We start from the raw sequence: 23982 nt of genomic DNA on the forward strand, positions 1-23982 counted from the left end.
CCGACCCTCGGGAACCACAAGCGTCCGCAGACTCTAGTTGAACGGGTTGCACAGTGGGTGGAAACGGAGAGCTGAATGTACATGATGTAGCGGAGGCCTGTGGGACAGAGAGCAGCACGCCATTGGGCAGGACCCCGCTCACGTGTTGCTTGGCAACCGGCCAGCGGCAGAACTTTAGGTGCTGGCGGAGCCAAATAAACGATAAAAGAAACAAGCAAATAATAATCTGTGGTCACTTATTACTGTTTACTCATGAGAAGGGTTTGTAGAACGGTGGAAGCGATAGACCACCCGAGGTCCCGCTGTTATCGAAGGGTTCAAATCATTTCTCCCCATAAACGCTGAGAACGTAGCGTGGTGGGGGGTTTGTGACGGGGTGCATAGCTACCGTCACGGTAGCGATACGCTACATACAGGAGACTGAGTGTGGGTTTGTCTTGTTTGTTTATGTATTCTGTTACCTTCATACTGTTTTAAAATCATTCATCAAACATGTCATTTATCATATGCACTACGTCAGTTTAATACAATCTTGCAAGTACCATCATTACAACTTTCTGTTTCTTTCTGCTTGTTTCCATTTACCGTTAACGTCACCTGTTTTGTCGTAATAACCACTCGTCTTATGTTTATATGAGGGTTGGAGCACCGCGTCACCAGGGTTTATATCTATGTGAAATCTTCCGGGTAAACCGGAAGTGACCCCGAGTTATTATTTTTATTTTATTGCTGTCTTTTTACATTTTGGCTATGCCAAAATATAGCAATGGTAAACAGTTTAAAAGGTTAATTGTTTCTCGCTAGTGGAGGATAGAACGGAAGCTGTTTTAAAGCTGTTGTGTAACTACGCTGGTAAACACCCCTGACGCAACGGGAAAATTGGTATGCACCAATTAGCAGTGGGGGTTAGGCCTACTTAGGCCGACGTTCAACAGTGGTTCGGGGAAGCTGATAGAGAGAGGACTTATGCCTGTATATTGCTCTCCTATGTTGGACTTGTTTAAAGGTCCGGTTTCCTGAAATTTTGAATTATGTTTTTTTTGTGACTCTCAAGCCTATTTGATATGCTGAGTCAACCTTTTGTATATATATAGATTTTTTTTATGTTTTTGTTTTTTTTGTTAATTTTTTGTTCTATTTTTTTTATCGCCTTAAGGGCCTTAAATTGGGATAAATAAAACATCCCATCCTATCCATCACTCCTCGTCTGCTCCTGAGTGTTTTTGTCATCTAGTTCAAGTCGCTCCAACACATCTACCCTTGACAGGGTTGTTCTATAAATGATTTTATATTCTAATTATTCTTATATTAATATTATTATTATTATTATTATTATTATTATTATAACTGACTCATTCATACTCATCAATAAACCCTTTTTGTAGTTAGTATCAGTACTGTGTGTTTCTGATGGCCGTTCCTTCATAACATACAGAACCACACGATGGGATTCTGATCATCTGATCACAAAAACTTTGAGGTTCAGTCCGGTTCCCTTGAGGAGGCTCAAGCCTGTTGCAGCAGAGAGCCGTTTAGGAAGCTCTTTGTGTCTATTTGCGTCTGCTTCTACGTCCCGCTCCTAAAACACTGACAGATAAACCGTCACTGTAATGACAGCAGCCTCTTAGTCTCTGATGATTTCTCCTACGAGAGTTCACATCCTAAGAGCTTCAGATCTGGAACGCTGGGAGATGTGATGACAGCATTTCTGTACCGCTATCTGATTTTAGAATAACGGGCAGAGCAATGTTACCAATAAGAACATAATCATGTTTCTTGTTTGTGTGTAAACTAGCAAATACCATTGTTGGTCTAAAAGCATAGATGACAGTCAGATAAAGAGTTTCAGAGAAAAAGTTATGTTAGAAATTACAGCCTTGATGTGCATCTCTTGGCACACACAGACACACACACACACACACACACACACACACACACACACAGACACACACACACACCCCGACACACACACACAGATAAGATAAGATATACTTTATTCATCTCAGCAGAGAAATGTAGGTGTTCCAGCAGCCAGCATACATACACAACACAACACAACACAACACATGTATACATACATATCCCACCTAAACAAAACCATGCACCCACAATACCTAGCCTAGGATAGAAAAAGTGGAATGGATGGTCCATGTGCATAAGTAGAAGTAGCTGTTACTCAGACATACCAGTACAAAATGTGTGCAAATATACAGGTGTGCAATAAACAGGTGCAAAAATGATAAATAAATAAATAAATATATACATAAGCATATATAAGTATATATAAGTTTGATATATATAAGCAGCGCAAGCTAAAGTTTAAATGAATATTCATCTGTCCTTACCAAAAAGGGGAGTAATTATAAAGCTCAATTGCAGTAGGTAAAAAAGTATTCTTAAACACTCTTTTGTTTACTCACTAGATTGTGCAAGGGATGCGTGTTATCATCCATAATACTCAACAATTTCTGTACCATCCTCCTCTCCATTACCACCTCCAGGGACACTACATACTAGATACTAGATACCAACCCATTGACATTGTTAGTCATGTTGCATGAGGTGCTCCTAGATTATTGACTCATACATATATATATTTATAATACCCATTGGGTTTATATAATGCGTTGCAGCAGAAGCTCTACATAAGAGGGTGTGGAGGACATTACACAGTGTCCACCACAGGGTGAACCATCACCCGATGAGGCCGAGCTGCCAGTCGCACGAGGAAGAGAAAAACAACAATGTTGTTTTTTGTCTTTAAGACGTCACCTCGGATCTGGGAACAGCATTCAACATCACATGCATTATTTACTCCCTCATGAGGTCCAAGGGTTTCCCGGCCAAGCATGAATGCATCCGTCTATGGAATCGTTTGGAAGGAGGTTTGATGCTAACCAGGAGGAATGCGTCTCGAGTCCTCATGTTGGTAGCGAGGCTAACAGGCTGAGCGCGCAGGCAGCATCAGAAATACACAATACCACCGTGGTGTCACAGGACAACCACCCGCCTCTACTGGTAGGTTTCAAATGTTTATATAAAAAGGAAACGTGTGGAAAAAAGTCCTTGACGACAGTTCCCCCTATGTGAGATAGTGGTGGAACGGTTGAAGAAGAGCCTTAGAGAAGCTGTGATCCTTTGGATCTACAGGCTCAGGTAAGAGGACTCAGTGATCCGGTGTGCATGATGGCTTACGGTAAAATATTACCATTTTACTTAACTGCTACTTCTCTCCAATAATATCACGTTGACAAAACAGTTTTGGTCCCACAGTATTTCAGAGGTTTCATAAACACCCCCAGCCTCTACCTGTGGGGCAGTCACTACTGCCCCACAGTGGAGAGGGGGGCCACATTAACAGAGGCACTTACCTCTTGCTGTAGATCTTTAATTATTTTGGCCTTTTTCTCCATCTCGGTCTTGAGGTACTTGATCTAAACAAAGAGGAACAGCAACCAGAACACAAAGAGAAAACTGTTAAACCAATGGAAGGAAGGTTACACTGGGAACTGGAAGATTAGATTATACAAATAGAGTGTGAGAAGTGGCAATATAGTGACTATTATACTGCTAGAGAATACGTTCCTGATATTGGATTCCTTACTTAACATTGTATATACTGTGCTAATTGACACTGCAAAGTAGGGCTGCACGATAAATCGTTATAAAATCGCAATCTCGATTCACCCCGGTATCGATTTAAGTTTTAAATTAATCGATTAATTCGATTCTCTTGTTTTTTTATGAGCCGAGTCCAACTGACAAACGCGACTTTCTTCTGTTAGTTTAAAACATAGGTCCATGGTTTAAAAGCACTCCCAAGCGCTCTCTCCCTTCTAGGTTCTGAGAAGGGCTTCACCCTCAGCCAATGACGAAGCGCCTTTTAGTCACGTGTTTCACTCATGGCGCAGCAGAGAGCGCAGTAGTTCGGAAAGATAGTGCGACTGCGAGTGCGACAAGAGATAAACAGTGAAGACAAAATGGATTTTGATGATGAGGACCCAGCTACTAGTGGCGAGAATCAGCCAACCCCTCAGACACATACGGAACTCCTTCCAAAAAAAGGCTCGCATTCGGTGGTGTGGAAGTATTTCGGCTGTAGTATTTGTATTTGTTTTCGGCAAAACAACGAGGGTCAGTCTAAAGGAATTTGCAAGGCATGCTTTGCGATCGTTGCAGCACCGCAAAGTAACACCACAAATCTATACCAGCACCTCAATCGTCACCACAAAGTGCAATATGATGAAGCTGTACAAGGCAAGAAAAAGTCTGAAAGTCGTCCAACATTAACAACACAGACATCCATTACTGACACCTTGCACAAGGCAACCCCATACCCACATAACTCCAGTAGGAGTAAGGAAGTAACGGACGCAATTGCTTACCATCTAGCAAAGGATATGGTTATGGATATGGTGAAGATTAATCTTAATCTGGTGGGGGCAAAATACATCTGTATATCTACCGTTGTCTGTGTTGGTGAAGAAATACCTATGCATTCCAGCTACCAGCTCACCTTCTGAGCGGCTGTTCAGTACAGCGGGCAACATTGTGACATGCCGCCGTGCATCACTAAAGCCAGAGAATGTGGACAGACTTGTGTTTCTTGCCAGGAATCTTTAAGTGCCATGTTCAGGGTCACATCTAGGGTCATATGAGAGGCCCATGTTCCAAAGAAAAGATTTGTGTTTTATTTAAGCTTATTTATGTTAAAGTTGGTTCAGTATACTCGTTTTTGATACTGCACCTTTTTGTTGTCATAGTTCATGTGTGCAATAAAAAAAATAAATAAAAAGAAAATGTTTTTTTTATTTGTGAGAAAAGAATTGTGACAGAAAATCGTGATATCGATTCTAATTCATTTTTCCCTGAATCGTGCAGCCCTACTGCAAAGTGAGTTTAGTTTATAAAGTGCCGTTTTACTGCTAGTAAATATTTTCATGATGATATTTGATGAACCACGATCCAACTAACTAAATCAATAGTGACTTAGCTAAACGATAAACAAAAGACCTGTATTTCTTCATCATTTCCAGCCGAGCAAGGCTCCTCCCACATCTTTAAAGTCTGGTTCTGAGGGTTTAGGAAGCGGTTAGGTAGGAGTTGACTTCCATCCTATCATTTCTTCATAGGATGTTTGAAACAATTTGAGGCATACACTGCTTGGAATCCGGCACAGCATGGAGCCAGCTCTCAGCCAGGCTTCCACTGTGTGACTGATTGAACACTGTTTACTTTGTTCTGTCCTTCTGAAGTACCATTTGCATTTGCCTTTTTAAAAGCCTCCCTCCCTCCCTCCCCTTTCCTGCTCAAGCTCTAAGTGACGGCGTCCATTATGGTATGTGTTTAGCCGCCTGTCAGGGCCGCAAATTAAGAAAGAGAAATAAACCCCTGTTGCCTCTGGCTCAGTGCTCTAGTGAGGTGAGGAGAGCAGACTGAAGCCTGGTGCCTCCTGTCTTCCACCGGGAATAAAGAGACTTCAGCTGGACTGGAGGTGCCCTTCAGAGAGGTCGTCCTCCATCTCTATCGGACCTCATGCAGGAGGCTGCAGCCGTGACACCGTAACGGCCTCAGGGAGGGAGATGGTAAACTAGACCTCAGCCGTTGACTCACATCACCCAGCAGTGTGTGATAACATCACAGTTCATGTTCGAGGCTTTCCGTCACTGTCACGGCCCACGGGCACGCCTGGGAACATCTCCCAGCACCGGTGATCGTACGATTTAGAGCTGAGCCCAGGGAGTACATAATACAGAAAATAGAAAACGACCAAGAGAAGATGGAAACTGTCTGCTCAAACTTAGGTTTGAGATCAAATTTAAATGTGTTCTGAGCCCCAGACTGCATCTCTGATAGAGAGAAAAAAATAGCTATCCATGTGTTATATTAACTGGAACATGAATAAAAAGCCCAAGCCATTATAGAAATGGATAAAGTGGGGTGTCAGGTGCTGGAAGGTGAAAGTGGGCTCTTGAATTAATGATGAAGCCTTGTTAGCATTAGATTGTGACTTCTAACGACCTACTTAGTCGTCATTTGTTACCTGAATTGAATGAGGCATTTGTCAGCTAATGTAAGCTAAACGAGAACGAATAATGTCAAACCTTTTAAAAAACAAAAAGGTGTTTATCATTTTAACCGTTGAAAATAAAAGATGAATACCTGAATTAAATAAAGTTCAAAGTATTTTTGCTCATTGTTCTGATTCGTATGTCGCTGTGGAAGCCTTTTGAACAATGTTCCAAATGAATCAATAAGTGTTGTTTGTAGGAAGATAAATGTCAAGTCTAACCGATCACACCTCCCTGTGAGAATTGTCTTTCCTCATGAAAGGCTACGGATGTTGGAGTGATGTTTCTTTGTTTTCTGCTCCTTACATCGTGTTTGACAAACTGATGTTGATGCTAATGTCACGCTGGACGTTAAAGGACAATACGGTGATCAAACCATTGTAGCTGCCTCGACTAGCTGCACTAAAACATTGGTTACAAATAAAATCTGTCAAAAATAGTTCCCTGTACTGAACTGCCAGGAATGTAAACTAAGGCAACATAGCACTCTCGTCTTTGGAATCAATGTGCGTCAGTCAGGTTAGAGTTTGTGGACAACATAACTGTGAATCGCAATACAAGTGCAATACAATATTTCCAATCACAACAACCAAAGTGCTATATTTCTATTGTTTACATTCGTGGCACGACTACACAACATCCTCCGAGCCGATTTGGCACCTCGAAGGGAATTTGGTCTCACATCTTTTACATAAGGAGAGACAGTGAGGACGGTTTGGTCAACCATTCATGTCCGTTAAACGTAAATGTTCTAATTAAAAGGAGCAAATATTTGGAGGATCCCTGCAGACCTCTGGCCAGCTGTCTCTGAGCTAATGAGACCTCATGCTGAGAGGTGGTAATGAGTTTCATGGCAGAACAAGAAACCTTCGCTCACATCGTCAGGGGACAAAAGTCACCGCGTTCACAGAGTACAGGGAGTATATATAATCCATATATATATGGATATATAGTACATAAGCACTGCAACTCTAAGGCCCCTTGCCACTGAACCGAATAAGAATCCTAAGAATAAATGCTTCATTTGGCTGAATTCTGAACAGCACTCTGCGCTGCAATGAAACACTAATGCTGTGTTGATTGAGAAATAAGAGTTTCAAGATAATCCATTGACTAAATATAAATTTGAATTGGAATAGATTTTGGGTTCTGAAACATTGACGCCACTGAAACAAAATAGCTTTCACACCCAGAACCATTTTACCCCCAAAAGCATGAACATGGGGTTTGGTCTTTTCAAGGGGAAGAATACAACAAAGCAAAGACTTAACCAGGCTGTGTGTGTGTGTGTCTGTGTGTGTTACATTGTTTTCAGTGTGTGCGTGTGTGTGTGTGTGTGTTACATTGTGTTCAGTGTGTGTGTGTCTGTGTGTCTTACATTGTGTTCAGTGTGTGTGTGTTACATTGTGTTCAGTGTGTGTGTGTTACATTGTGTTCAGTGTGTGTGTGTGTGTTACATTGTGTTCAGTGTGTGTGTGTGTGTGTGTTGCATTGTGTTAGGTGTGTGTGTGTGTTACATTGTGTTCAGTGTGAGTGTGTGTGTGTGTGTTACATTGTGTTCAGTGTGTGTGTGTGTGTGTGTGTGTGTTGCATTGTGTTAGGTGTGTGTGTGTGTTACATTGTGTTCAGTGTGTGTGTGTGTTACATTGTGTTCAGTGTGTGTGTGTGTTACATTGTGTTCAGTGTGTGTGTCTGTGTGTGTTCAGTGTGAGGGTTTCTCTCTCCGGCACTAACTCCTCTCAGGGCGTTTTAATTAAGTGGCGCAGAATGGCGCCCGGGAGGCGCTTGCCAGGTAATGAGCGGCGGCGCGCTGACAGATGACAGAGCTGCTTAGCGCTGAGCAGACGCTGGGAGGTCAGCGGCGTCTCACCGTGGCCTGCTGCTTCTCCTCGCGCTCCCGCGCCTCATCCAGCTGCTTCTGCAGGGCGGCCTGGAGGCTCTTCATCTCCTTCCTGCACGGCCCAGAGGGGGGGGGGGGGGGGGGGGGGGGGGGGGAGAGAGGGAGAGGAGGGGGGGGGGAGGGGGAGGAGAGGGGACAAGGTTTAAACCCAGCAGGAGCTCCTTGTCCTCGTCAGTAGACTGAATGTCTGTAAGATGTGTTTTGTGTTTGTGTTGTGTTTGATGGGTAAACTGGTCTGTGTTTGATGGGTGAACTGGTCTGTGTTTGATGGGTGAACTGGGAGGTGTTTGATGGGTGAACTGGTCTGTGTTTGATGGGTGAACTGGGAGGTGTTTGATGGGTGAACTGGGAGGTGTTTGATGGCTGAACTGGGAGGTGTTTGATGGGTGAAATGGTCTGTGTTTGATGGGTGAACTGGGAGGTGTTTGATGGGTGAACTGGGAGGTGTTTGATGGCTGAACTGGGAGGTGTTTGATGGGTGAAATGGTCTGTGTTTGATGGGTGAACTGGGAGGTGTTTGATGGGTGAACTGGGAGGTGTTTGATGGGTGAACTGGGAGGTGTTTGATGGCTGAACTGGGAGGTGTTTGATGGCTGAACTGGGAGGTGTTTGATGGATGAACTGGTCTGTGTTTGATGGCTGAACTGGGAGGTGTTTGATGGCTGAACTGGGAGGTGTTTGATGGCTGAACTGGGAGGTGTTTGATGGCTGAACTGGGAGGTGTTTGATGGCTGAACTGGTAGCTGTGATGTTGCTGAGCTTAGAAAGAAACGTTGTTCATACTGAACAATGGAATGTCATTCTAAAGCGGCATGAAAGTGTGGTGATGTTCTTACACACAGCAATACCACACACACACACACACACACACACACACACACACAGGGGGATCCTAGGGGAGCTGCAGCTCTTATTATGACCCTGGCGTGCACGTGTGGGCAACACACTCAGTCACGCAGCACTGATTACTGTGGAACCTACAGGCCGGATACTTTAAGAGGTAATGTATGCATGTGATGTGAGCGAGAGCAGGTAGCTTGCTAATTCCCCCGTTAACACTGAAACCTACATATAAACCAGAGTCCGTAGTGACTCATGAATGATCAACCAAATCGCAGTCTGATTACAGAAACAGTGAGCTCTTCCCATTTCAATTACACCAAGGCCCCGCTGGGTGAAGCCGCGACCACAGAGCTCGGTGCAGCGTGAGGACATGGGCCGTGTCCTGCCCAGCCGACTGTGCAGTCAGGCTGATGTGTCATGAAATCAATGCAGCCACACTGGGTGGCTCAGGGTGGGATTTGACTAGAGTGTGGTCATGCACTTCAATGTTCTACATGCCAGCGACCTGTCCCCTGGAAGCAGCGCAGCGACCTCAGCAGAACACACTCCACCACCCCTCAGTCACTTTATATTCTGCTCTGCCACCGAAAAAGAACTGAATCCATTTTTTAGAAAGGTTAAAACCACCCAAACAAAGGAAAACAGGGCGCAGAAGGTGAAATCCAAAGGCGAATATTCCTATTTTAGCATTATGCCAGTCACTGCTGGGTATGAGTTAGTGTGTGGAGGGAGTGGTCCAGACGTCAGCAGGACGAAGCACATACTACACGCTAAACAACAAAGTTTGGAGCAAACTCATTTTTAGAGGGTTATGGAATTACAGTTGTCTAAAAAGAACTTTTCACAATGAATCACATTTCCTATGATGAAGGAGCAGCCTAATTACAGCCGACAGCAGCGAGGTGGGGCCGTATTAATAACACAATAGATTGCTGTATTCCAGTGCTGGCTCGGCACTATTTTGCAGCCTTCCCATGTTTCTGGGCCTGACGTGTCAGTCCTGTCGCCCGCTTTTGATGGGCTATTGATTCCTTTTAAAAGATGGCAACCACGAGGGGCAACGTTCAGACGGCGTGAACGCCGCCAACGTCCCCTCGGCGTCGTTCAGGAAAGTTCAGGAACGTTCAGGAATGTTCAGGAACGTTCAGGAACATTGAAGAACGTTAAGGAACGTTCAGGAACATTAAGGAACGTTCAGGAACGTTAAGGGACGTTAGGGAACATTAAGGAATGTTAAGGAACGTTAAGGAACATTCAGGAACGTTAAGCGAGGGGCTAAAATCAACACTGCTCTACTGCGCTGAGTTAGTGAGTTACAGGGGTTAGTGAGTTACAGATGGTTTGGTAGTAGTGGGGGGGGGGGGGGGGGTCAGTAGTCGTACCGCTGCTTGCTGCTGAGCTCCAGAACACGCTGGATGGCCTGCTTGGCCACCGGGTCCTCTCCCTTCAGGACCTGGAACACAGAAAGAAGTTCTTTAAAGGTTTATACCATAAGAACACGTGGTGAACAGAGAAGGACGTTCTTTAAAGGTTTATACCATAAGAACACGTGGTGAACAGAGAAGGACGTTCTTTAAAGGTTTATACCAGAAGAACACGTGGTGATGAGAACACTGCATGAAGGATTAAAGCTGCTCTCATCTGTTCTTTTGCACGCCACACTTTGCTTTGATAAAGTGTGTTCTGATTGAGTCTCGAGGTTCTCATACAGTCGTCTCCGTAGTGATGGCTAGCCGTCAGCAGACGTATGAGAGCCATGAGACTCAATCACAACACAACTGAATCAGAACAAAGTGGGGTGTGCTAAAAGTGCTGACTGCAGATTGAGTCAGACAAAGTTAGGTCATAAGTAAATCCTATCTTGCTCAGATTCAATGTACAATGGAGGACTTTTTCCTACAAAGTTTATGAAATAGTAACATCAGCAACATTGAAAACATCAAACGATTCTGCACCAAAGATTAACAAATTAACCCATATATTCAGTGCTAAAGGAAATATCTTTCAACAACACACAAACCAATAATATGAACTGCAGATGTTACCCCCTCTGGGGTCAAATTGCCCTCAAAGGAAAATCTTCTACGAAAACCTGACAACAAAAATAAAGAAGGATCTCTTTGATGCTTCTTTTAAACCATCTGTGCTGAATATGCGAAGGTCTCGTGGGGAACTGCCTCTGCATGTTCACAAACAATTAGTAAGTTCCTTTAAATTAATGCTTCTTTAACATGCAGTGACCTAGAAAAGCCCTATATAATAAAATAACACTGGCTCTGTAAGTCCCTATATCGCTCATCATAAGGGCTCTGGACATATCCCGGGGGAACCCATCCCCAGTTTGGGAAATAGATTTTACTGGACATCACATCTTGATCACATTTTGACCTGCATCGTCTCTCTTTGCCGGCAGCTCAACTATGTAGTGCAACTTGCTTTGGTTTCAAATACATACAGCGGTTTGAAAGTTTATTTATCAGCAGTTATGGGATATGGGTGACAACCTTTGGTTTGCAATTGGAGTTTCTCCAACGATACCAATTCCAACCCGTTGTAATGTTGGGGCTGGATGGAGTTTTGAGTCAGGCTTCAGAGACCCCCTGTCCACGGTCCCAATAACAGCCACTGTCCCACTTAATACCTGCCTTTTGGGGATCGAAATTTTGATCCAAAAGATGATTGGATGATTTGCCACCCAAATCATTTTTGCGTAGCCAAAAAGAGATGTCGGGGTACAGAGGTCGTTCTTTGAGATTGACCTGGGCATCGAAATCAGTCAACAATTATGTATATATAATATTAAAATCCATTCCTGAATAGTCCATAGGACTTCCTTGATACCAGCGGCTATAAGATGTTCTATAGCCGCGGGATACAGACTTTAGACCTAAATACTAGTGCTGTCAGTTTAACGCGTTATTAACGGCGTTAACGCAAACCAATTTTAACGGCGTTAATTTTTTTATCGCGCGATTAACGCTCTTTTGGTTTGGCAAACATTGTCATTTTTTCACCTGCTGTCTAGCAACAACTAGTCACTTAAGAAAAACTCCAAACCAATACCGGATCTAGCTACACCGGAAACAAAACAACAAGCACGCCGCACAAAAACTCCTTAAAAGTGTGTGTGTGTTTGTGTGTCACTCTGTTTGAGCCTGGTACTAGAGTTCAATGTTGTCATTAGCTGTTACCTCTTTCCGACCAATCGCAGTTCAAGGACCACCTGGGCTGTACCACTTCGGAAGGGGCCGCTCAGTTACTCCCCTCTAGACAAAATCGACTTGGTTGGGACGTTGACAGTTTTTGAGTGTTACGGCTGTTGAGGGAGTGAGAGGTTGTGGGCGCACAGCTCAGGCTGTCGGACGGCGCTGCAAGAAACTTTTATAAACGCGATATTGTTATCCCGCAGTAATCAGCCCCATAGCCCCGAAACGTTAACGGCCCACCCCAGCTCTCCCGATTACCACTCCGCCGCCGTGTGTGTGTGTAGGTGTTATTCGATAGCCTGGTAATGTGTATAGGCCTTCGTACGGTAGGAATATTCATGCTGGTTTAAATAATAAATGTTATAGTATTTCCCACCTTTAATGAGCAAGAGTTTTGTTCGAAAGTTCAGTGATTGAAACAAATAAAAGCCTGGGCTATTGAAGTTTTACGGTAGGCCTACCACTGTCATGCACCTCCCTGATGTCAAGTGGACCGGGTTGAATTCACTGCGGGTCTCTTCTTATATCCATCTTACCAAATATATTTTATTACTGTCCTTCTCAACACTCTGATCTCATTAAAAGGCTAGCAGCACGAAATCAAGGGATATTTAGTATATAAAGAAATGTGCAATTAATCGCGATTAATCGCGAGTTAACTGACATTGATGCGATTAATCGCGATTAAATATTTTAATCGCTTGACAGCACTACTAAATACCTAAGACCCGTTTCAAAGCCATAAATATTAACTGAATTATTTTTCAATCATGTTAACACCACCATTGAAAAATGGAAACTGGAAATGTTTAAAGTTTGAAGGATTTCAAAAGGCACAATTAGCCGTTGACCGTAACAGCACGTGGAAATCGGAACTCATTCTAGAAGAGCGTATAGGTGCATTATGCTCCTCGCGAATGGCCTTGACCTGTTAAAGATTTCATATTTTATTGGACTTAACTTGACAGCATTTTTTTCATCAGCAGTAGTAACATTTACTCTAAGATCCTCCTCCACATGAGACCGAGCCCTGCTCTTAGTCCTTATTGCAGTGGAGAATGAAGACTCACAGAGGTCAGTGGTATGAAAGGGAAACCATGTTGGAATGGACTCTGCGGTTTGGTTCAGAAAACTCATGTGAGAGGTGGGGCCTTCAAAGTCCTCTCACAGGTCCTCTGCATCACCATTCAGGCCACTTGCTGCAACCTGGGCAAAGGAACCCACAGCCACGGTTTGAGGAGGATCTCAGCCGGGGGAACATGTTCTTTACTCCGTCTTGTATCCTTCTTCTCCATAGCTCTGTTCTCTTCCTGGAGGCAGTGAATTTGTCGCTGACTTTCAGGATGGCTGCATCGTCCTTGGTTAGAGGCTGCTGAGGTTGTTTAGGCGGTTGAATACATCTGCAATATCTGCTTATTTGACTACACACTCGGTTGGAAAAACGTCTACGATGTCGGGTGTGTCTTTTCAGATCAGATCTGACATCTCACTGCGTGGCTCAAGCAGCCACTGCAGAACGTGACCACGAGAGAGCCATCCCACTTCAGTGTGATATGGCAGCGTGTCGCGCCTAGCCTCCCTCTCCCGACAAAGTCGTCCCAACAAACGACTGCAGCGCCCTTGACTTTACAGAATGAACTGCGGCCCCAGCTGTGCTGAAACAGAGGGCTGGGGCCGGGGCTTTGGACACGAGCGCCTGCCGACGCAGCATGCGGTACGAGCCGTTCCGTTTGGGTTGACCCCGTCAGCCGTCCATAACCCCCTGCCCTCGGCCCGTCATCCCCGCGGGTCATTCGTGTCGAGGACCATTTACATTCAGGGCGTTTAGCAGACGCTTTTATCCAAAAAGACTTACAATAAGTACATTTGTCAAGAAGTGAAACAATATATCACTGTCAGTACAGTAAGGATGTTCATAGAGCCAAGTGCAAGTACTAACAATCACTAGGCTAACCGATTCCCCGTGTACAGCAATGCTAGCAGCTACTGCAGATGTTACACAATTAAGTACTATGAATAAGTGCAATGTAGATTAAGTGCGTACAATAAGTGCGTACATGAAGTGCCAGGACGTACAACATACAATGGTTGCCGGAAGGGACTGGGTAGCTATGCAGAGTTAAGGTGAACTTTGAACAGGTGAGTTTTGAGGACCACACATCTCTCCCAGCTCATTCCTGCATCCGTCAGGAAAGGAACCAGCAGTCTGATATTTCCTAACCCTCTGTCCTGTCAGCTGCCTCCGTCAGAACAGAAAGTCCTCCGAAAGGTCCCCTCCCACGGAGCGAACCAAAACAATCACCTGAGCCTTTCCTCATCACGCTGTCGCTTGAGAATGGTCCTGCTTTCACTTTAGTAGCTGCCTCTTTCTAGAAATATGACTTCTTGTGCAATTGAGCGTGACGTTTTAGTTTAATGTGCCTTTGAGACACCAAAAAACAATCTTCTTTCCTTTCTCTGGAGTTGTGGCGAGGTTCACCTTCAGTGTTTTCTGGCGGGCGTATTCCTCTCTCTTTCAACTGGAGAATAAGTGAGTGTTGCCCTTACATCACGGGTCCTTTGTAATCAGATGCCACTATGGCTTCGCTGGCTTCATGGCTTTGTTTGCTAGAACCTGATGACAAATGGCGCATTAAGTTGTCCCATCGCTGTTTTAAATAAAATCCAACTCAATATTGCTGTTGTCATATATTTCTCAATTTACCTACTTTGGTCTTAGTGTCACTTGACAATATCGAATGACTCCTATTTTTATTCATGCTCACCACTGTCGCGAACTGGCCTGCTGTCGGATAAGCCAAAAAGAGCAACTCAAAGACATGGTCATGGAGACTTGAGTGAAATGAATGATTTATGATGGATTGACGTGAAGCGTCATAATCATAATCATAATGAAGTTATATTGGTCCAAAGCTAGTGTATGAGAATAATGGACACAATAGAGTTGTTTTATTGGCTCAATGGTCTCCATCTAAAGATATGCACTCTTGAATGATACAGCACAATTTTATATTTTATAGGAAATCATTTTGAGGACCCTGTTCTACTGTTCTATAGGAGGTCCTTCACACCAGCAGCCATTGGCTTATGGAACCAACTGAGAACCGGCTGCATGGTTGAACCCCACTTGACGGAACGGAAAAACAGTGAAATCGTTGAAAATCGTTTCTTGTTTTTATGTCAGTATTTTTGACAAATGGTTCATATCTGACCATCTTAAGTCCAAACTGTACCACGTGGACATTAAAGTTTTAATGGACATTAGAGTCTCCTGTGGCCGACCAGTGTAGAACGCCGTCACCATGGAAGAACCTGAACAGTAGTCAGTATAACCAACGTGGGTCATCCATCCCCCCGCACCCTAAACCACTCGACAACATACTAAAACCATCGCATGTTGCAGACGGATTGTACGTTTTTAGTGATCAGGAAACGGTTGTTTGTTATGTAGAAATGTTTTTTTCAATATCTAACCTTGGTAACTAAACAGGACGCGTTCCACGCTCGCTGACTGGTCCAACTTTCCCGGCGGAGGTCATATATAGTGCCTAGAAAAGATCATCTAATGCTTCGTGTTTATAGATTCAATCACTGCTACAACCGCTCACACAAAGTAACGGCAGTATATCCTATTGTACATAGAGTTTTTTGATGTATGAATCCGCAGTGCACTGTAAGTGTATGTGATTTATTTTTCAGTACTCGGTCGCCCCCGTGCTATTCAACTATGCAAAGAGTGAAATGTTTTATGGCCGAAGGGTTTAAACTAACTGTAAGGGAAATGCTGATGTGGAATAAGGGGGGGGGGTATCTCAGTACAGTTGAAGTATTGTTGTTACTCACACTACCGTCCCGAGAGACTACCTTTCACACAATGCATTTTGATAGCAGCTCAGAATAGATGCAAAACAACCCTGAGATGCAAAGCCATAACATAGCTGTTCCCCGACCACCCGACCACAGCCAGGATCTGAATAGGCAGGGAAAGGGCTTCAGCATACGACCTCATAACAGCAGAGGTAGCAGCTCTCCCCCCTCACCCATCCCTCACAGACTCCATCTCAACATTATCCAGAATTATTCATTATTTGCATATCAGTTTTTTCCCTATATTGATGTAGCACGTCAATGTTTTTTTTTTTACAGATTGGGCATCCTGAAGGGCGTGGAACACACACACACACACGTAGAACACACACACGTAGAACACACACACACGTAGAACACACACACACGTAGAACACACACACACGTAGAACACACAAACACGTAGAACACACACACGTAGAACACACACACACGTAGAACACACACACACGTAGAACACACACACACGTAGAACACACACACACGTAGAACACACACACACGTAGAACACACACACGTGGAACACACACGTGGAACACACACACGTAGAATACACACACGTAGAACAACACACGTGGAACACACAAAGCCTGGAGGGGGGGGGGGAGCATGGAGCCCTGGAGGGGAAAGACTACAAAGAACACCTGGGAGGGGGGGGGAGGAGGGGGGGAGGGGGGAGGGAGGAGGGGGGAGGAGGGGGGAGGAGGGGGGAGGAGGAGGAGGGGGGAGGGAAGAGATGGAGCAGGGGGGGGAGGGGGGAGGGAGGGGGAGGAGGGAGGAGGGAGGAGGGGGGAGGGGGGGAGGGAGGGAGGAGGAGGGAGGAGGGGGGAGGAGGGAGGAGGGGGGGAGGAGTGAGGAGGAGGGAGGAGGAGGGGGGAGGGAGGAGGGGGGAGGATGGAGGAGGGGGGAGGAGGAGGGAGGAGGGGGGAGGAGGGAGGGGGGAGGGGGGGAGGAGTGAGGAGGAGGGAGGAGGAGGGGGGAGGGAGGAGGGGGGAGGAGGGAGGAGGAGGGAGGAGGGGGGAGGGGGAGGAGGGAGGAGGGGGAGGGAGGGGGGGAGGAGGGAGGAGGGGGAGGGAGGGAGGAGGGGGGAGGAGGGAGGAGGGGGGAGGGGGGGAGGGGGGAGGAGGGAGGAGGGGGGAGGAGGGGAGGAGGGAGGAGGGGGGAGGGGGGGAGGAGGGAGGAGAAGGGAGGGAGGAGGGGGGAGGAGGAGGGAGGAGGGGGGAGGGGGGAGGAGGGAGGAGAGAGGAGGGGGAGGTAAGCAGCACCCATCATCTTTAACACCCTAATCTTGATACTCTCTGTAGACCAGGCTCCAGGACAACAGTCAAGACGACAGCCTGCATGAAGATAAGCAGAAATCTCCCCCCCCGTCTGATGACTAACCTTAAGCAACATATTTTCTGCTGGAAACCCTGTTGTCATTATATATAAATAGACTACTTTATAATCCAGTAGAAAACATACAGAGCATAGAGAGCATAACACAGTCAAAAACTTGTTACCTGATTAGATTGAATATCGGCCTATACTTTGTTTAATAAAAGGCATCTTGTGAATAATAGAGATGCCTTTCTTAATTCATCTATTTATTTATTTCACAGTTGCGCTAAACACAATGGAAATGTTATTGTAACAGACAAAGCTTTATGTTCTTCCAGATCTCTCAGATGTAATGCATTGAGCTGAAGCCAGAGGAGCAGAGAGCAGCAGAAGGGCCGACAGAGCCGCCCTGCTCCACTGCTCTGCATCCACCTCAGACTCAGAGGGCCTGGGTGTGTTCCACGCTCTGGCTCCCAGAGTGCATGCTAACCAAGATGGAATCCATTTGAGTTATTCTGCATGTGATCGGAGCTGTAACAACGGTTTTAAACAAGGGCCGTGCTGGGGTTGGTCTGTTGTCACGGTGATGCATCCTCTCCCTGGGATTCATCCACCCCGCGATGCACCCTCACATCTCTGACACGGGGAGGGGCTGCCAACGGGCCTCTGCATATTCATGAGTTCTAATGAGGATCTGAAGTGCAGCAGGTGAGGTGTAGAGCAAGAGAGAAATGTAGACAACAATGATTTGATGAACTTCTGGGGATTCTCTGGTGTAAAGGAACTCTGTCCTCAGCCCACTGGCTATATCTTCTTTTGAGCCTGGCTGGAGTTTTTGAGAAAAAGAAAAGGAAAAAGAAAGTAAAGCAAAGCGTCACCGACCTGCAGGTTGCCTTTTATGCTGTCAAGCTCCTTTGATGTCTTGGAGAGCTGCTGCAGGATGCTGCTCCGTTCACTGAACACCTCCTTCAGCTTCTTCTGCAGCCCCTCATAGCCTTGTCTGGGGAACAGAGAGAGGGGGGTGAGTTACGGGAGATTTAGAGACCAATCCAACGTCAGCCCAGTGTCCAGGAGACAAATCACTCTTTATTGGCACCTTGGCAGAATGAGGTTTGTTAAAATGGATTAAAGGTGGAGTTGTAGGAGCTCGAGGGACGAGGAAGGAGGAAAATGAATATCTGCTGAACACAGTCCTTGAGTTGAAAGATTAAATACCTGCATCACCCTTGAATGGGCCAATCAAAAGGCTGCAGAGATGAGGTACTCTGGAACCAAGGACTGCTGCGACCCTTTCACTTGAATATTCATACCACTCAATTATGCCATTATTGTATTTTGACCCGTCAATAGAAGGTGAGAATATATTACGCTCTAGTATTTTTATTTGAAAGCTTTAGTTGGAGTATTTCCATTGTTCTTCTGAAGATGCAGTAACTGCTCTGATGGCCAGCAGCTCCAGCTCTCCTCAAACCTTCTGAGAGCTTCAGGATCTCGCCAGTTCACATTTCCCTTCTCGCTGCTCGCTGATCAGTGAGGTATGGAGTTTAGGTTCATGACGAACCAGGAGCATCGCCGTCAAATTAAAACAAACTATGGCAGCACCATAGTGTAGCAATGTATGGAGCAACCACTGTAATATTCTAAATAGACTGAATAACAACGTAGAAAGATAACAGAAATCTGCAAAGAAAGCTTTTCTAAGAGAATATGTGTTTGCTTCCCTTGCAACCAGATTCGACATGAGCCAAAAGAGCAAGAGTGGTTCCCTATAGTATTTACTATACTATAACTCTATAGCCTCTCTCCTGCAGTAACGCTAATTTGCAGAACACGGTTCCGGTCATTCCGTTGTGAGAGAGAACACCAGGAAACGAGGTTCAGAAACGTGTGGTTAACTCTTAATTATAAACACAGAGCCAGAGCTCTTGACAGCCGACAGGGAATGACTCTGACCTTATAGAGCGCTGGAGCGTCCCACACTATCACTGTATCAGATTTATCTCCTAAGAAAGAGACAGTGAGGCGCCGACCTGGTTCATTATCCCTGCACTGTTCCCTATATGATGCTCTATCTGAGATCAACTTCCAAGGGACCCCATTAGATTCCAACATGAAGAATGAATCTGGTTCCAGCATTCCCACTATGACTCAAATCACATCCCAAACAAAGGCACCTCTCCGTCTCGCGTTCCACTTGAAGCTCTGAGACGCGTGCGGCGGGAGCAATGTGGCTCCCAGGATGCACCTGGCTTTGATGCTGCGGAGTAAACACGCCAGTAATGATCAAGAGGCAATCGAAGGCAGAAATACATCTTCAAAAAAGTATGGGTGAGGAAATGATAACAATGAATAAGCCTCTGTGCTCGGTGGGGGGGCTTGTTAAAAAACAAAACAGAGTTTGTTTCCCCACAGCTAATTAGGAATAGTTTCATTGAAAAAAATCTCAAAACAAAATCAGTCACTCAATTTTGATATCAGACTCACTTTCTACATCCAACCTCAGCCCAAAGCACTACAAGGTTAGACACAAAATTATCTTTCATTCGGGTTTCCAAAATAGACTCGTCCTATAAGAAGAGTTGAAGAAATCCCCCTGCTGTGCTTTGCTCCTCATAATCAATGTGATCATATTTCTTTTTTTGGGTCACGCTATTAATTTGATCCAGAATTTGCTCTAAAGAACATCCTCTGCTACAATTCAAATCAGAAGGAAATTGAGAGAGGAGAAAAGCCTTCGCTATGTTGGGTTCAGCCCGCCTGATTCTCTCTGTCAAACAAACAAATGTTCTCTTTCCATAGATTGTAAATCTGTGAGCCACAACCTGGACTTTGCATCCTTCACAGTCTGCACATCGCGGCACGGATCAGCACTGCAACAAATAAATCAGCACCAAAAACCAGCACTAGGGATTGAATGAATAACACATAAAACAGCATATTGAGGACACACGCCATATGGCGCTGGAGAGACATGGAGGATCACACATGGAGGCCGAGGGAGGGACGGCGTTCTCTGTGGGTTCATGCATTAGTCAACATTACAGACCTTTCTCTAGGAGGGCCTGAATTAGCTTTAGAATTCATGGCCCACTGACACCAAAACAGCTTCATCAAGGGACTTAGACACATAAAGATGGTTTGGTTTGTACTTAAAAGTGAATCTCGTGTTTCAGCTTGAATTTCAACACAATGAGAAACTAAAGAGAATGAACTGGGATGAGAGTTCTAGGAAGGAGAGGGACACACATCGAGGGTTCCACCAGTCAAAGTTCAGAGCGGAGGAGAAGGTTCCCAGAAGGATTGGCGGAGGGAAAACATTTTGTCATCAGTTGTTTTCCAACTGAGGGTTTTATTTTAGCTACAGTAAAAGCTTGGTATAGATGTTCTCGCTGGCTCTTTGAAGCGTGTCTCTGTTGAAATGGTCCCAGCTCCGCCACCACCATGAACACACAGACCATAACCAGCGGTGATCAGATAATGGGAGGTGTCAGCGGGCATTTATTAGTTATTATTAGAAAGGCCTCTGTGCCTCTTTAGCCCCAGAGCAAGACGTCATTTATGGATCTGAATCCTGGGGACAAACACACCTCTGGCCTTGGAGTTATATTGGCCCTCTGAGCTCTATAAAACACACCACAGAGTAATAGAGAAGAGCTGAGGCGAAGGAGTTTGGCGAGGGTGGAGGTGGTGGTGGTGTTGGGGGCCTGGGGAGGGTGGGGAGCATCAAAGCCATCCACTAAGAAATGTAAGCGAAGGTGAGGCTATGGCACTCTGCCTCTCTCCTCGTCGAGAGCTGCCAGAACCTCTGATTCACTGTTGGAAGGGCTGTTCTGGAGGAAGTGGAGTGGTGAACTGAACTAGAACCACTGCAGATAGTCTGGTGTTAACTACCTCACCACCAGAACCAGTGGGACTGCTGCAGATAGTCTGGTGTTATTCCCCTCCCCTCCAGAACCACTGCAGATAGTCTGGTGATAACCCCTTCAACACCAGAACCACTGGGACTGCTACAGATAGTCTGATGATAACCCCTTCAACACCAGAACCAGTGGGACTGCTGCAGATAGTCTGGTGATAACCCCTTCAACACCAGAACCAGTGGGACTGCTGCAGATAGTCTGGTGATAACCCCTTCAACACCAGAACCAGTGGGACTGCTGCAGATAGTCTGGTGATAACCCCTTCAACACCAGAACCACTGGGACTGCTACAGATAGTCTGGTGATAACCCCTTCAACACCAGAACCACTGCAGATAGTCAGGTGATAACCCCTTCAACACCAGAACCACTGGGACTGCTACAGATAGTCTGGTGATAACCCCTTCAACACCAGAACCAGTGGGACTGCTGCAGATAGTCTGGTGATAACCACCTCACCTCCAGAACCACTGCAGATAGTCTGGTGATAAGCACCTCACCTCCAGAACCAGTGGGACTGCTGCAGATAGTCTGGTGATAACCACCTCACCTCCAGAACCACTGCTTTGGGGTGTGAGGGGCAGGTTTGGTAATGTGTGGTCACTTCCCTCCATGTGGAAGGTCAGGACATTTATCAGTTGGATCATTTATTAGACCCAGTATCCAAAGCAATGTAGAGAATGAACATGTCATTAAGTGTTTTTATTTGTACTTCTATCCAACAGTTTTTTGCTACAACACGACACGAGTAAGTGGAAACTGAGTGATAACCTTTGTAAAATCCCAAGGCTGCAACAACAAAGTAAATACCGAGACATTCTCCATTATAGAATCAGCATTTGGCAGAAAGGCTGAACAATTAGTTTGTACTTGTTTGTAAAAACAACATTTTCCAACAAAAGTATGGTAATGTGCAGCTTATTCAGTGTGAATCTCTTTTCACTCCTCTCTCAAGAGCGATCATTTTGTCAATACTTCTACAACATCGGCAAATAAAAAAGCACCCTGTCCTGCACTAAACAACAGCCTCCCTCCGATGTAATTCAACAGAATAAGTCATGTTCCCATTGATGTAACATTAGAATCTCTGCTAAGAAGCGTCCCCTGCTAGTGCTGCAGTAAAGAGCAGGTGGAAGGCTGCAGAGTGGTGCAACGCACATGACATAAGAATAGATAATACCGATATTAATAATAAAGTGTGTTTGATTATAATATTTAGTATTTCTTGCATCCCTACTGGTCATAAATGCATCATGTTCCTGACTGTAGGTGGGACTTTATCACTGGATATTATTAAACAAAAATGAAGTCATTTGTGCATACCCTACCAGTAGACCGAAGCGTGAAAACGTGTGTATCAGCCATTGTATATATTACGATCAGATATTGGTTTATGTGGCACTTCCAATTTCAGGGTTAATTAATTATGCCATTAGGAGTGTTCAGATTGTTTTAATAAGGCGGAAGGCCCAAGGCTTGTCAGAAATTAATATATATTCCTCTCACAGAGCATGACCACCACGGACACCTGCTATGAAAATCAATCTGTCATGTTTACAAAGTGCTCTCTCGTACAAACATCAGACGCCCCAGGAAAATAATTGCCCACGTGTCAATCTCATGTGACCCCAGATCCCCTTGATCGTTCTGAGGGGGACCTGATGAGAGAGAGGGCGATGAGTTGGCCCGTTCGTCAGGCGCAGGTCAGGACGGCCGGGGCCCCCAGCTAGGGGACATGCAGAACGGCCAGAACCTTCTCATGCTGATACTTATACGGGTTAGGAAGAATTGACAAGGATATGATGCACGTTCAGTCGATTGTGATATCAAAAATAAATATTTATTGTATTAGGTTCATTCATTGATACAAAAACACATATTTAGATATAGGAAGAAGAGGAATTATGGATTGGTGCAATAAACAGACGATGAAGGTAGAGAAAGATGAATAGTTTCCTTGCGTCTCGACTAAACTCATAATTGTTCCGTCTTAGTGATAGATTCGATGAAATCACAATCCTCCTGCTTTCACACGCCCTGCACACGCTGTGCACACTCAGTCCCTGTGAGTTACTCATCACTTAAATTATGGAATTCCCCACCAAGGAAGTTTAAGGCATTGAAATAGAAATACTTAGCATATTAGATGAATTATTCAATACAAACTTTAAAGCTTTTTTTTTAATGCATAAGTAGTTTGTGAATTATCTTCACTCAACATTCTACACTCCTTCGCGATTTCGGATAGATTCTGTGAATATATTTCTTCCTTTACGGATAGAAAGATAAATGTAGATGGATAAGCAGATGGAAACACACACATATATAGAGAGATAGATAGATAGATATAAGATAGGTATATAGATATTTTAAAGTGATGGGGTCGTGGTTGTGAACAACATTTGACTCATGAAGAAAGCCCAAGGCACCAATCATTTATTCATAGAGTCTTTCCTATTTCCTGTGTTTATTTTCATACATACTTTCTTTTCCCTTTAATATATATCGTCTGAAAACATCAATGACAGTGGAAACAATCAAACAAACCATCTTTCTAGGGAAGTCTTTGTGTCTCCCGCGGCGCCCAGTGACTCCTCTATTCTGTTTATATTCTGTTAATATGCGGACGTATATCACACATATTCTGCCTTAAAGAACCCATCTGGGGAATCTGCTGCCTCTGCCAGATCCAATTAGGTCCGGGATGAAGTGAGGATCTAATGCCATTCCGCCCATTTCTGCTGTCAGAGCTGCAGAGGGCTGTGTGGGTAAATCATGGGCCTCTTTTTGTCTCTTTACTTTCAAAGAGCCCACGCTGCTCAGCTCAATGGATGTCCCTTCGTACACAACACAGAG

The 23982-nt window shown here is 44.9% G+C and overlaps 1 protein-coding gene across 1 annotated transcript in view; it reads right to left on the reverse strand.

Annotated features, from left to right (window-relative positions):
• The window catches only part of luzp2 (leucine zipper protein 2), a 112262-nt gene that overhangs the window by 44712 nt on the left and 43568 nt on the right, over window positions 1-23982 (reverse strand). Inside the window, exons 2-5 of the mRNA XM_079736935.1 lie at window positions 18090-18207; window positions 10197-10267; window positions 7942-8023; window positions 3372-3434 (exon numbers count right to left, since the gene is read on the reverse strand). Coding sequence (XP_079593061.1) covers window positions 3372-3434; window positions 7942-8023; window positions 10197-10267; window positions 18090-18207 — 334 coding nt within the window. The remainder of the gene's footprint in view (window positions 1-3371; window positions 3435-7941; window positions 8024-10196; window positions 10268-18089; window positions 18208-23982) is intronic.

The sequence above is a fragment of the Pollachius pollachius genome, assembly GCF_949987615.1.
Source record: "Pollachius pollachius genome assembly, chromosome: 5".
Taxonomy (NCBI): domain Eukaryota; kingdom Metazoa; phylum Chordata; class Actinopteri; order Gadiformes; family Gadidae; genus Pollachius; species Pollachius pollachius.